The 15349-nt window shown below is 38.9% G+C and overlaps 1 protein-coding gene across 1 annotated transcript in view; it reads left to right on the forward strand.

Annotated features, from left to right (window-relative positions):
* ADAMTSL3 (ADAMTS like 3) overlaps window positions 1-15349 on the forward strand; it is a gene marked incomplete at its 5' end in the record, with an annotated part of 185190 nt that overhangs the window by 149393 nt on the left and 20448 nt on the right. Inside the window, 7 exons of the mRNA XM_082488623.1 lie at window positions 213-342; window positions 1413-1605; window positions 2254-2433; window positions 3201-3354; window positions 7815-8895; window positions 10981-11108; window positions 11414-11542. Of these exons, the coding sequence (XP_082344749.1) occupies window positions 213-342; window positions 1413-1605; window positions 2254-2433; window positions 3201-3354; window positions 7815-8895; window positions 10981-11108; window positions 11414-11542 (1995 nt within the window). The remainder of the gene's footprint in view (window positions 1-212; window positions 343-1412; window positions 1606-2253; window positions 2434-3200; window positions 3355-7814; window positions 8896-10980; window positions 11109-11413; window positions 11543-15349) is intronic.

A 15349-nucleotide genomic window follows, 5' to 3' on the forward strand; every position in this document is an offset into this window, starting at 1 on the left:
TCGCAGAAGTAAAGTGCTAGATATAATTCACAAATATCTTTTGAGCATTAAATATATAAACTATCCTTGTGTTCCTTTTGACTTGAGATGTTACTTTTAAGCCTGCTGTCTAATTCAGTGTTTGGAGCTTTTTTTACTGAGTATTATTCAAGAGCAGGCTTTTCTGAAATTTCTTCCATCTTCAGTGTTTTGCGTTTTCCTTTTTAATCCAGGAACACAAGAAGCCATTGCAATGTGTCTGCATGTAGAGACAAAACAAGCTGTCAATGAAACCCTGTGTGACAGTTCCAAGAGACCACCACCAATGACTCGTACTTGCAATATGAAGCTTTGCCCTCCGAGGTACGCTGTAATAGTGAAATCAAACTGTGGCAAAGAAATGGTTAATATGACTTAAATAAACATTGGCTTTCTCAGAAAGGGTTCAGGTTGCATGACTGTGGTCTTGCTTTGGGATGAAATTTCACTACTTCTGTTTTTAACAAGGTTGTGGGGTTGGGATTTTTTTTGGTCTTGTTCACTCCTTTTCCACTCTTCACATCTCACTAATAAAATAGGGAACGTTTTCTGAAATAAATCTCTTCTGTGTAGATGATTGCCAGAGTTAGAAAAACAGCCTTAACTCTTCTAGTGGTACAAGGAAAATTTTAGGGCAATTTCACAAAAAAACCCAGAGAATACGTACTTTCTATCTTTACTGAATAAAAAAAGTGAAATTATTTAAAGTTATTTTAATTTCATGTTTCTTTAGTAGCCCCATATAGTTCTTATGGCTTCTTATGTTTATTTGGAGATTCTGGGAAAGAACAAACCCAGACCAAATCCAAGAAAACCTGGCTACTTTGGTCACTTGAAAGGGCCATATGTGAAATTTTGACATGCGCTGCCTTATTTACCCGCTTTTGATCTGTGACATCCCTGATCCTTTGCATATTGTTTCTACGTGTTTGCAGAAACCTTCTCTTGCAAAGAATAGGGATGAAGGTAACAGGAACAGGATGTTTTATAGAAAACATATACACATTTAAAGGAAGTTTTGTAAATGTAGGAAAGGTCTATTTACATATTTATATTTATAAATGTAAACGTCAGCAGGTTGCCAACAGGCTGTGTTTTTTATTTTTATGAGGAGCATTCTGAAAGTAAATGCTGGAGTTGAATTTGTCTGGAAATGACTCTTTGTTACTTTATTGTGAATGACGTCTGTGTTTCCTTGTTACCTGCAAGTTTATAAATCTAGTTTATAATTTTGCATTACAGCCAAACCAAAGGGATGTTTCAGCCATCTATAACTCGTCAATAACTATGCCTTCGGTTATTTTTTTGCTAGCTTCTGTTTGGGTATGATTGCTCCCTCCCCAGTCTGAGGTGAATTGCTAAAATGTGGACTTTTGGCTGTGTTGTTGGAACAGGTGGCAAAGCGGTCCCTGGAGACGCTGCTCGGCTACGTGTGGGGTTGGGATACAGACCAGAGATGTGTACTGCCAGCAGCCGGGAGGATCTGCTCTTGCTGCTGATGAGTGCAAAGACAAAAAGCCTCATTCTTTACAAGCTTGTAACCAGATTGATTGTCCCCCTGTTTGGCACGTTGAGGAATGGCAGCAGGTATGACCGGCTTACAGAAATAGTTTAAATGTGGCAATGGACTTGAAATTCTCTAGCGGGAATAACACGGAAGGTAGCTCCTAAACTTTGGTGTGTAAGTGTTTCAACTGATTTCATTAGAATGACCCAGGGTCAAAAATACTACTTTTGATTACTATGCCAATGGGTAGTCACAGGATGAGGTGGAAAGTCCGTTTTAAGATTTCAGAAGGCTGGATACTCCAGACATCACCTCTCTTTCTATGCTCTGCAAAGGCAATAACTTGCTTTTGCAGACATTGCTTAATTTTTTTTTTGTCTCGAGGACAAAGTTTCCTAAACTCCCACCAGGTATATTAACTTATGTGAGACATAGGCAGATCTATGTGCAAGATGCATGTTTTTCTTTAAGATTTCTACTACTTAATTGCATTCATGTGGTGTGACTTTTTAACTTAGTAGTTCTGTTCTCATCTCTAATAAATCAGTTAAACAATTTTAACAGAAGAATTTTCTACGTGCTGCTTGCTTTTTAATTGAAAGTAGATGTCATTTTTCAAGAGGGCATAATTGGCGGGGCGGAGCTTACAGTGTTTGCGTACAATAAGAATGTGATGGGTGAGCACAGATGTCCATGCAGGTGTACACGCTATGTTCTCTTCTCCTTAGTGTTCACGTACTTGTGGAGGAGGGATTCAGACTCGCAAAGTGTACTGTAAGCAGCTGTTGACAGATGGAAGTTTCCTGAAACATTCTGATGACATCTGCCAGGAACCTAAATTGCCAACCAGTAAACCATGTGCAAAAGTTGATTGTCCTCCTCAGCTAGTCGTAGGAGAATGGTCCAAGGTAAGCAGCCCCCAGCAAGGGTTAACCAAAACTTTCAATTGCAACATGAGCTCTAAAGATTTGTGCTTAGGTGAATGAGAGCAATAAATTAACTGGGTAGCTGAAGGTTTCGCAAGGCATGTACTTGGACTAAACTGTGCATACAGTTGCTGTGCATCCCTGCCTACAAGCAGACTGATCGCATCCTCCTTCCTCAGCTGTGTTTGAGTTCCTGAAGGACAGGCTGTAACGCATTGCATGCATTCTGCCAGACTTGTTTAGCTATCAGTTATTTCATAGTATGGCTTCCAAAAAGCAAATCTCGGCATTATTCTGGAATATTTCCTCTTTCTTTCCCATTTAATACAAACTTGCTACCACTCCCTTTTCAAAAAGATTTATAAAAGTGAATTTAGAAGCTGCAATTAAAATTCATGCAACACAAACTAGGAGAAGGGATTGAGAGACTTGACACAGACTGGAACGTGCTGAATTGTCTCTTAGATACTAGGTCTCATTGCTCTGTTCTGCCCATGGTTGGACATAAATACATACTGTCATGTTATTTTAATTGTTCCTGAGTTGCTTGCTGGAACAAATTATCTATCTTATATTCTTATTGCTTGGAAAAGTGGAGAGAGTTTAATGTCTGGATAACACAAGGATACATATGAAGTAGAGCATGTGCACTCTCAGAAGAAAAAAAAAAAAAACAACAAAGTAGTTTAAAATTAGCATGTGTGGTGTGGGACACCAAGTTTAGCTTGACTGCATCCTTCCTTTCACAGTGCTCGGTAAGCTGTGGAGTTGGAATCCAGAGAAGGAAACTTGCCTGCCAAAACCTAACAGCAAAGGGCCAATATGTCACATTAAATGGATCAATGTGTAGCGGTCTGTCTCCTTCACTGCTTGTAAGGTCTTGTCAGATGAATGCCTGCAAGAGTAAGTATGTTACATTATGTAGTTTCTTGCTGATTTGGAATGATCTATTTATAAAGAAAAGTCTGTATACATGTTAATTCACTCATCTCCCTATACTTTCACAACATTGCTTATGTAGCATAAACTGAGTGTCATAATTACTAGACCAGTAACAACAGGATTGTTTTTAAATTTTTTCCTGCCAGTCAGAAGTAAAGGTTATGATCTCAAGAAGTAGTTTTTGAATACACTTTAGTGGTACATTCCTCTCACCCTCATACTTACCTACATTTGATCTGATTTTTCCTTTATCCTTTGTGCTATCCCAACTGCATTTAAAAAAAAAAAAAAAAAGGCCCCCAAACCCGTAAATTCAGTATAAATTGCAAAGGACATTAGAAAAGATAAGAATCCAGTTCTGGCTTGTCTTTTCACTGTACATTTGTATTATACTAGACAGTTTGCTTAGCATGGTGGAATTCAAAACCTGAAACTCTGTGCCAGTGATAACTTTAGGTATAATTTCTATCTTTCCTTGTAGAAATGAGAATCCCAGTCTCATGAGCTTTGCAGGAAGTGATGACAGTACAGACAGTCTTCAAAAAATCCAGTATTTTATTACTGTCTATGTAAAAATCTTCTCAGAAAGATTGTCTGTAGGAACTGTATAATTTGGGCACTGTCAGGTTATGATGCTGATGGCAGTTGCACTAATTGCATGCAATAACACCAATGGAAATACCTTACTGGTATTATGTTCAGTTGCATACACTAATTGAGAACGGGCCGTTCTAAATGCAGGTTCCTTCTGTCTGATCCTGTGCTCTTCGTCCTTTATATATGAGAGTATTACTTAGTAGGTTTTGGGAGCAGGGCACTGAAAAGAAAGAAAAAAAGGAGAGTTTTTGGTTTTGAGGTGGGGGAAAACCAAAAGCCTTCGTGAGTGGCCTGGTTTTGATCACAGATCACAGAGATAGACATGTTTTGACCCAATTTATAGTGCTGTCAAGAAACAGCTACTTTATACATTTTGAAGCTTTGCTTTAAAAATTATTCACAAAACAAAATAAGAAATATAATAATTACTGATTCATACATAATATGAAACTTCTTTTCCTGGCCTGTGTTTCAGATTAACATGCCAAAATCCCGAGGTTCAAAACTCCACTTAAATAAAGCCCTGTGGACTTTCAGGAATGTCCTTGGCATAAGGTTTAATAAAATATTTTGAGCTGCATATCTATCTGAATTTAATTAATTGTGGATAGTTGAATGGCAGTGTAGCTGGTTTGCAAATTGCTTAGCACAGACTGATATTAAAGTTACATTGTCAGCTTCCACCACAGTGCCAAGAAAGCAGGACAGCGGACTGCAGGGGGAATGCGATTGTACTGAACCGGTGCAGATCAAAGTCATACAAGAGAATCACTGTCCTCTCCCTTCATCTCCACAACCGTTCGGAACAAGGGAGCCCTTGCACCTCAGATCTGCCTGGCAATTCCCAGCTACGAACAGGAGGGCAAGGGAAGGCGAGAGGCATGTCTGTACCCACAGTTCCATTTTGGGTTTTGCAGCAGGAGCCGGGGCAGCAGCAGCCACAGGCTTTGGATTCACAGGAGCATGCAGGAGGCATCTCCTCCTCCTGCAACCATGGGTTCAGGCTGCCTTGAAGGGGGAGTGAACAGAAGGCAGGAATGTAGCATGGCCCGGGGCCGGGCAGATGGCTAGCTACAGAGTGACGTGGACTCGGTGAAGAGTAGTGTAATGCATAGCATGCGTGCTGTCAGGGGTTCTTGCCTTTGGGAGCAGTGTTTCTGGATGTGCCTCCTCAGGATTACGCTTGTGTGGCTCAGATGAGCTCCATCTTTTTTACTGTCTTATGACAGTGCTGAGGCTTTTCAAACTTAATCTTTTGCCCTGGGACTAGTAATCGTAGCTGTTTTCTATTTAATAAGCCCTATTAAATCAGAAACATTCCTGACTGTGGGCTCTGAGAAATAGGAAATAACACCAGTCTGGCCCTGAGGTCACCAGGACCCGCTGCCCGGCTAAAGCTTTAGAAGGACCATTAGAGGTCATAGATGCAGATGGATTTGTACCAGGTGATAATGAGGTCCAATGGTTCCAGTATGCTCTAATCCTTAAACAAGATTTACCTTGTAGAAAAAAACCTCTCCCAAACAGTCTGTTACCTCAGCAGCTGCAAGATTGGATGATACTAAGGATCCAGAAAAGGCATACTTATGTGGCCTCGTATATTTATATGACCTTATATATTTGTATGGCCTGCCATCCACAACTCTGAACTTTGCTTCACTCCTAGCCTTGCTCACCAGTCACCAGTAAAAACATACACACCCTTTAGTGTTGAACTGCTAATGAGAGTTAGTGGTCTTTCTTTTTTTAAAAAATGAAATGGATGAGACTTGTTAACATATTTATAAGTATGCACTGGGTTTAATTCCATGTTGGAATAACTAGTGTAAACAGAGCACAGCCTGAAGTATTTTAATTTGTGTGTTTAAAGTTACACTTACTGTGTCTGTAAGTTGGATTTTGGAAATGGAAGATTTAATACTGGAACACTTCCCTAAAAATAAATATTTGGGGCCCAATAACTTATTAAAAACAGGACGCTACTTCAATAATTTTAGTAAACTGAGTGCCTAAAGCAATTTATTTGTTGTACCACGTGAAATGGTTGAGGGAACCATGTATCTGGATAACGAATTCTGATTTAAAAGCTGTGTAATTATGAAACCATGATATCCCCACAGGTCTGAACTCATTACCCAAAACATTGAAAATAACCGTTTTATTTTATAAGCATAAGAATGCACTCTAGGGTGTAGTTCATATAGTGTACACACTTATTGAATGCTTGAAGCATTTAGCTTTTCACCTATTTCTTCACAGCATATTTGAAGCATATGCATGTAAGAACCATGCAGTTTTTCAAATATCGTTTGTGTGCCATCACTGTACTTGTCATTTTATTTATGTACCTACCAAGTGGAATAGTAGTAATGATTTCAGATCCAGGCACACTGAGAAGGATTTTGATTTGTGTGCCCATTTCCTGGCTCATCAACTCATTCTGCAGGCTCTGAGTTTTTTCCCTGTCACATACCAACAGGCTGGGTTACCAAACACAATTGGATTGTTTTCTAGCACCAACGCAGAGTGTTTCCCGACTCTCCCCAGCTGGCCAATTTCATCTTGCATGGAACTCGGGGGGTGCGTGCCCTTGCTCCACACCTCCTACAGCGCTTTGTTTCTCACCTACCTAGTGTTTTCTTAGTAAGATTAGTTCTACTGATCAAAGTGGGGCACAGTAGTTGCCAGCAGTGAGTCAACACAGTGGTATCCGAAACATTGCAGTCGTTCTCGTGTTCTCTCCAGCGTGCCTATCCAGCCGCTGCTGGGAAGGCCTGCCTGTGGTAGTATTCATTCAAGCAGCTCCCTAGAAACCTTTCAGCATCCAAGTGCCTGCAGTACAACGCGGGAGGAGCTTCATAATACCCAGTGTCTCCATACCGAGTCTGCATGAAGCTCTATGCTGTTACTGTCTGCTTTTGTCAATTCATCTGATTACTATACTCAACCTCTCAAAATTTTGACTTATTTCTCTCTTTCCTCCCTTCCCTCCCTACATTCTTGGCACAACACTGTGAGCAACTCGTCTTTCAACCCAAAGAAATTACCCTCAGCCAATGATTGCATGGTGGCTTTGCTTGTTGCATGTACTGTGTCTTCACTGACTCTTTCTTTCACCTCCTGTGTTGCTATCACTTTGGCTTGACTCAATCAACCAGCACGGCCAGCCAACAATTTAAATAACAGTCAAGGGGAGCCTCACTTTTTGGATAGGTTGTGTTTTATTTATATGTCATTCTGCACTCAGCAGTGCTCGAATGTGGGGAAAGTGATAATGCCTTGTCCTGGTCTCTTTCTCTCTCTCTTCCTCTCCTCTCCTTAAAGAGAGAGGTAGGGGAGAGCATCTGTCGCTCACCCCAGTGGCCAGTCTGGCCCAAACCACGACATGCATTCAAATTTTTTTGATTCACTTTTTCCATTCCCGTCATGCCTAGCCTTTCCGAGGCAGCAATAGGAAATGTATAGGCAATATAACCATTACAGGATTATATATTGTATAAATTAATATATTATATAATACACGTATATATACATTTACATATGTGTGCACCATCTGTGTCCTTCATATAGGTGTATGTTGCCTGTATCTTTTTATTTTTAGGAGATTTGGGGAAGAAGCAATAGAATTCTTGGCTGGAGCAGGGCAATGTTATGGTTTGATGTTGTTCATATTTTTGCATTTTTGAGACTCAGATAAAAGCTCAGCATGTTGCAATCTGACTTGAACAAAGTCGGGAAAAGCTCTGTCAAGCATTCGGTGAAAAGCAGATTTTGTAAGCGAGTGCCAATGATTAGATACTTTTCAACACTTTGTTTTCTTTCAGAGATTAAACCAAAGCTTCCAGAAAAGTATTCTGCTCATGGACCTCAGATTGTCAGTATTCATCGAGTCTATATTCAAACAAGACAAGAGAAACGCATTAATTTTACCATAGGAAGCCGAGCCTACTTACTTCCAAAAACATCTGTTGTAATTAAATGCCCTGTACGAAGGTTCCAGAAATCACTTATCCGGTGGGAGAAAGATGGACAACACTTAGAAAACTCCAAAAGACTTGGCATCACTAAGTCAGGCTCGCTGAAAATACATAGTCTTGAAGCTACTGATATTGGTGTGTACCGGTGTATTGCAGGCTCTGTGCATGAAACGTTTGTACTTAAACTCATTGGTACTGACAACCGATTGATAGAACCACCAAATCTTAGAAAACATGCCAGTGAGACCAGCAACACAGATCACAATGAAGCCAACAGCTTTGGGGCCAAATGGCACAAAATGAGCAAAATGTGGCAAATGTGGAGTAAGAAGAATGAGCTCTATCTGGGAGACAGGCAAGTAAATGATCAGCCATTTCTGCGAAATCTGGAAACCTTTGGGAGTAATTCAGCAGAAGACTTCAGTTCTCGTGAATTCAGGAATAAACGACTGGAGGCAGCAGTTCTCCAAGGCGCCTACAGCATGGACACCGTGCAGTTTGAAGAGCTGATAAGGAACATGAGTCAGCTCATTGAAACTGGAGAAGCCAATGATGACTTGGCGTCCCGGGTCATTTATCAATTAGTGGCTGAATTGTCTAGGCCTCCACAACCAACTACTGAAAAATGGAAGGGAGCCCAGGATGAGAAACTTGCCTCAAAGCTCACAGGCAAATCACCAAATGAATCTGAACGTTTCAGCACAAAAACTGTTGATAAGTTAATGTTTGACCAGAAGGTTCCAGTTATTATGAGGCAAAAGGAAATTCCTCGAGTTTCCTTCAACAAAACAGTAACTGTACGAATTGGAAATACAGTTTTTCTGACCAAGAATACTCATGCTGTCAATCTCCTGTGTGAAACAGCTGGTATTAGTGAAGTGAAATATACTTGGACAAAAGATGGTGAGACATTAAAAGCCTCTGAGAAGTAAGTAAATATCTTCTAGTTTTGAATGACTTATGTTGCTATCAGCTGTAAAAATCCACCCTGCTGTGCAGTATTAAAACATACCGTTGTAAAAATGAGATAAGCATGAACACTTTGCCTTCCATCTTTTTATTAATTTTTTTTCTTTCAAGTGTCTGTCACGTTGTTTGGCTGTACTAAGATCCAAGTGTGTGTCCATTTCCAGGATATTACATGGGAGGATTGACCTTTTTTTACTAGGTGAAGTGTTTTGGATGTCCTAACTCTATTTTGTGAACTGCCCTAATCATTTCAGCTGCATCAGAAAGAGAACAGATTTATACTCAAATTTAGAAGCTTGTTGGATTCATTCAGATACACCAGATATAGCGGGAACACATTAGAAACTTCTGCCATGGTATAGCTGAAGTGTTAGTTCTTACTCATTTTAAGGAGGGAAAATATCACTGGTATGCTCACTATCCTTCAACATAGTAAATCTTTAGGTATAACTTTAGCTGCATAACTTGAATTTAAAAAGAAAGAATGACCTTTTATGGTTGTTTTCCAATACTTTAGAATGTACAGATACTTCTGTTGTGGACAGTGGAATAGAAAATAATAAAGGACTTATATTACCATCACATTTGAGAACTATACCTGAAGAACAAGTACAGCAAGTGTGTGTTATGTTCAGGTATTTGCTCAAGACTGAGCAAATACTTTTACTTCATTGCTGATAAATTAGAAGCTCACCTGGTAATATTAACGTTAACTTCGTGTGTGAGCCTCTTAGAATTATAGCTAGCTCTTGAGTAATGAAAAAAACGATTCTGAAATGATAAAGGCGCTTTTGGATATTTCTCAACATACTTAACTGATTAACTGCACTGCCAAGAAAAATATACTTCTGCAGGGCTATCAATTAAAGCAAAGACACCAAAACTGAGCCATTTTAAAAAGTGCAAATGTTTTTGGAACCATGTAGCTCCCACCAGTTTTGTTTATTTTGTGAAATACGCATAGTTTCCCATTAATTTGTTGCAAGTGATACTTTCATTTTTTTGGACGTGATGGTGTTTTTATTTATTCATGAGTATCTGTTTGATTCCTAATGTCTACTTTCATAAATTGCCTGCATTTTAGCCCAGACTGATATTCTTGCACTTAAGTGATGCATTAGCAAAGTAGGCTTCTTTCCTATTTTTTTTACAGTAAGGTTTCGTATGCAAAAATCCATATATATGTATGTACTCAAAAGCCAGTGCCATTAATAGCATTATTATGTGAGGAGGTAAATGGGCTGTTTATCTGCCAGGTTTGTAAAAGAAGGCCATACTTGAGCCCTGCATGAGGTGGCTTGTTTTGTTGAGACACAAGTATTTTCCCTATATTTTTGTGTATCTCTTGGTATTGTGAGAGTACTCGGTGTGGGAGAATGCCAAAGCGACAGGTTTTTTGGATGTGGTGACTGTATGGCGTAATTCATGTAACTTACTGCTGAGGAGGGTAACAAAGGGGAAAAGTCCCGGCTGCTGTTGTCAGGCTCTTCCCCAGCCTGTGATGCTGTCCCTCGTATCTTGCCCCTCAGATGGCAGGCAAGGTATTCAAAATGCCAGTGGGTTTTTGGTGGAAGACTTTAGCTTTAATGATTATAATATTAAAAAAAGAAACCAACCTACAGTAATTTGGAAGTCAGATTAGGCCATACATCTGTGGATTTCCCAGTCCTGCTGGCAACCAAGCTTGCTCTGGAGAGATGGATTTCTCGCCAAGCCCAATACTTTTAATTGTGGTAGTCTCAATTTATTCATGCTGTTGTTCCTGAGGGGTTCTGGTTTGTAGTAGTAAATCTGCTGTCCTCCAAAGGGCTGCGACTAGGACACAGCTTTGTAGAAGAAGGATATCTGAAGAATCTTCCATGCATGTATCCCTTAGTGCTCCCCTATTGTCACCAAAGAGGAGGCAGAACTGTTACTGCACGCGCTGGTCTAGAACAGTAAACTTCTAAAAAGGAGTTTTGCTGCTGTATCTAACTCTGGCAAGAAGACTCAGCTGGGTTTGTCTCAGGGTAGTAACGCTTGTCTTTCCTTGAACGTTCTGCAGGGTGATCCTGGACACCATTGGAAAAGTGCAGATTCAGAACCCTACTCAAAAGGAACTTGGTACATATGGATGCCTGGTTGTCAATGACTTTGGTTTTGATATGGAGACATCATTGCTATTGCGTGCAGGTAAGACTGTAGCATCCACAGAATTTTTTCTTAATTATAAGCACCCATCCCCACTCCAATGTGAAATCATTTCTTTTGTGGGCAATCTGTGAAACTGCCTAATTTAATAGGTAGTGATAAGATGGTCTTGTTGCTCTAAAACCACGCAGGTGTGAACTGAGTCTGCTTCTATCTATACCACCTGTATTTTCTGGCTGCTGCTTTGCAAAGTGAATTCTGTTCCAAACATGATAAATTTAAATAGAGGATCTATATTTAAAAGTCAAATAAAGCTTTTAAAACTGATTATCCCTTTAATTTCAAAGAGATTCCCGTCATCTTGTCCTCTGCGTTGAATGTTACAAATCTGGAAGCCAGCAGTCTCTCGGCAGTTGTTGGAGGTACAATCGTGGCAAGAATTGGAACAAATATAATGGTTGAATGTCCAGTGAAAGGTAAGCAAGAACTGCAGTGAAGTTCCTTGTAATGTTGGAATCAGAAGTTTACCTTACATCTTGAAAGAAATTACCAGTGAAGGAATAAAATCATTGATCATTAGTAATTTTTTATTAGGCGTGTCACCCACACCAGTCCTGTTTCTTTTCTGTCTTTCGCTTTAATTTGCACACACACGTATATGTTCAAACAGGCTTTCCTTTAAAAGTACTTTTCTTTCCGTTAAGTGGTCTGACGCTGCGCTACAGAGCTTAAAGCCCACCAGTGAATGACTATCTTGCTGCAATAGCAAGCGTGGCCAGCTGACTTGCTCATCAGAGAACTTTCCTTATCCCTATTTGAGGTGCACATATGTCTAGACTATTGTTAAAACCGAAAATGAAATCTCCAGCCGTAGCTTAATAGAACTTTAAACCTGATGGTGAAGTAAACTTACCTTTTAGAGCCATCAGTCTGCAGCTGCAGTAAGGAAAGAAAGAGAAGTGCTGAGCCATGAAAGCATATAGATATTTTCAAGCTCAACATCTGTGGAACAGCATTAGTGTTAGTCAGAGCTACGTGCATTAAGCAGTTCACTTCTTCATTTTATTTTCTAGTCCTTTGTTGGAAAGGTCGACGTTTTCTTTTTAATCTCATCATTACTATCTGCTAAGTTTAAATTGTAAGATTTAACTCACAGCAGCAATATTCTGCAAAATATTTAATAAGCTAAGGTGAGCCTTTTGTGCCGTGTTGAAGATGATGTATGAAAGTGCTAATAACAGTGAACGTTGCAATTGAGTGCAAAGAGAGACTTCAGAGAAGTCAGTGTGCTGTTTGCATTCATATTGCTGGGGGACTCCGTATCAGAAGGCGTGTTGATAATGAACCAGAGCAGTGATAGAAATGTTATTTATATATATATATATATATATATATATATATATGCAAATAGTTCTGCATACAATAGTGGCGCCAGGCTGACATATATTAGGACATGTGGCTCTGCTATTCACTGTTGTACCAAGGCTAGTTCTTTGATGAAGTAATATTTTCCAGCTATAGTTTGGCAACTCTATGTATAACTGACCTACATCTGAAATCCAGCAGAGAGTTAATGTCACACTGTTAATATTGATATTATTAGGATGGGTAAGCAGTTAGCAATTTAAATATAAATTAATATTTTCACATGGGACTGTAGATTTCCCAATGCTTTGGAACTGTGTATATTCATGAGCCAAACTTTAGTTATGCTAAGACACCAGTGTTGACTTAAAAAATGATTTATCTAATTGCTTTATTTCCTGTCATTGCCAAGGAAGTAAGTATTACTGTTTGTGAATAAAATAGAGCTTGCATGTCTTAAAATATCACTAAGCCTAGAAGCAGAAAAAATTTATGCAATGATGGAAGCAGTTTTTCCTTAATGAAAACTAATAAACCACTGACTTTAGAAGACTGAACTTAATAGCACATTACACTAATATATTTGTATAATAGGTGGGACCCCCAAATATGTCCATTTTCTGTATAGTAGGATAACTTTGTTCTGAATGGTGATAAAACAACATGTAAATTATCAGACAACCAAGAGTTTGAATCAGAAAAAGATACTAATATTTCTATGCACTCTAAAAATTTCTGTTCCTACAAACAGGCAATGTGAGTCAGCAAGTGTCCTTTTCTCCTCATCAGACATGATTTAAGTAATAATCTCTTGCCTTCTTGGAGTGATAGCCCTCTACAAATCCTTACAATTAATATCTAGAGTAAAAATGCCATTGGACAGCAATGGAATGTGACTGTCTATCAGCTGAGGATCTCTTAGAATGAACTACAGAAGTAATTACAAGAGAGCCCTTCCTTTAGTGTCAGGGAGACCTTGGCTAGATCTGGAGCGCTTTTCCTTGCTGCCCTTCCTCCTGAATACTCAGAAAGGAGGATTTGTTTTCTTTGTGGGTGACAACTTCTCTGCCTGTCCCGAGGGAAGTATTACTAGATAAGACTTTGTGTGTTTTACATGTTCTGCTACATACTTATTCAGGATCCTCCTAGACAGATGTTACTGATGCAGAATTCTCAGTGGCATTGAGCAGATACATCTGATCTACTGGACTCTTGCTAGCTGGCAAAATAGTTCTCCGTAAGAAGAACCATCTAATGAATAAGGTGTCTGTGAAGCATATAAATGCCATGTCACTGGCAGAATTCTGAAATTACTTTTGAATTTCTTGGCAGCAATGACTTCTGAGTTTTTTCTGTAGGCTGAATAACCTACAATACTACTTTATAGTTGTTCAAACCATAGTTTTCTTTGTGAATAAGTCTACATATTGAATTCGACGTTTTGTGTCCAGCAGTGTAAGGTCTATTCAGGAATTTTCTTTCTGAAGCATATAAAAATTCTGCACATATGCAAACCAGTAAATTAACTGTTCATTTAGGAGAGAATATCATGCCATAGAGCAGAACTTCAGCTGGAAGTAGGAGCAGCCCGCCCAACAATCTGAAAAGGACAGTTGTGAAAGGTAGAATGGAGGTGATGTTGTAAGGAAACTTCCTCTGCAGGCTGGCTAATGGCTGTACAATACACCCTTTAATTATTCAAGGCCTGAAGTATATTCCACTTAAGAGGCTCCGGGCTCATTAGGGCACGTTACACAGGACAGCTCTTGTTTGATGGTTTTAACGGAAAGGACGTGAAGTTTAATATTACATGCAGTGTAAGCCAGCTGACTACAGGTTTTTTTCCTTTTTCATTGTTGCTGATTTGGTTCTTTTTGTCCTTTTGAAAGTCTTTCTTGCACACTCTGAATATCATATTTAGTTTGAAAAACCTTTGAAATGCTAAAGAGCAGTGAATCCTGATAAGTAGAAGACCATCAAAGAGTAGATTAAGAAAAGTTAGCTAAACTGTTGGAGCTAATTGTATTGATTTCTTCTCTCTTTTTAATTTATAACAAAACTATTTTTCCACTAATTATAATGAACTCACTTTTATAGCTCCCGCAGGAGCATATGCTAGAAGATATTCATAACATTCTGAATAGATTCATATTCCATTCTTACAGCCAAGAGCTTTTCAATCAACACACATGGTATAAATATCAATACTGATTGCTCCAAATTGCTCTTGGATAACATTTATTGTATTTGCAGAAAAGATCGTCTTGTGATTATTACTAAAATAAACTAAAACTGTCAGACTCCATTTATTGTGAAACCTTGAAAGTTCTAAGTTGAAATAAAATAGGGTGGAAAAAATGAAAATATGTATAAAATGTGCATTGTCTGCCACCTGCTGGTAAGGAAGTAGAAAGGGAAATATACTGAATTGAGGTTGTTTATACGTTATATTGCATCTCTGCAATATCTTGGCACAGAGGCTTTTAAAAGTAGAAACTCCATCTTCATCCAAATTATGCATTCCTATGAATATATTTTGGCTCTCTAAGAATAACATATTGATAAAAAAGTTGTGAGAAATACACAAAACCTGTTGAATCAAGGTCATCTTTTTGCACATACATTTCACAAAGACGGACCAGCTACTTGCTGTCAGTACTGGAACTTGAAACAAGTCCAGATAAATCAAGAATTTTATTTTCCATCTGTTCCTTCATTTCCCCACACTATTCCAAATGTAACTTTGATGCTGTTCTTTGTCTTCTATGCTTAACCCCTCAGAAGACATCTCAGTGAAGAAAAATAGCAGTTTTAAATACATAGGATTCTGGCTCTTCATTTCATTAAGGTTTTGTGTGTGTTCTTCTAAAAGCTATTAATAATGGATTTCAAGGGTTTGAAGGGGTAAGTATGGGTTT

This window comes from Vanellus vanellus, assembly GCF_965231255.1.
Source record: "Vanellus vanellus genome assembly, chromosome: 11".
NCBI classification, from domain to species: domain Eukaryota; kingdom Metazoa; phylum Chordata; class Aves; order Charadriiformes; family Charadriidae; genus Vanellus; species Vanellus vanellus.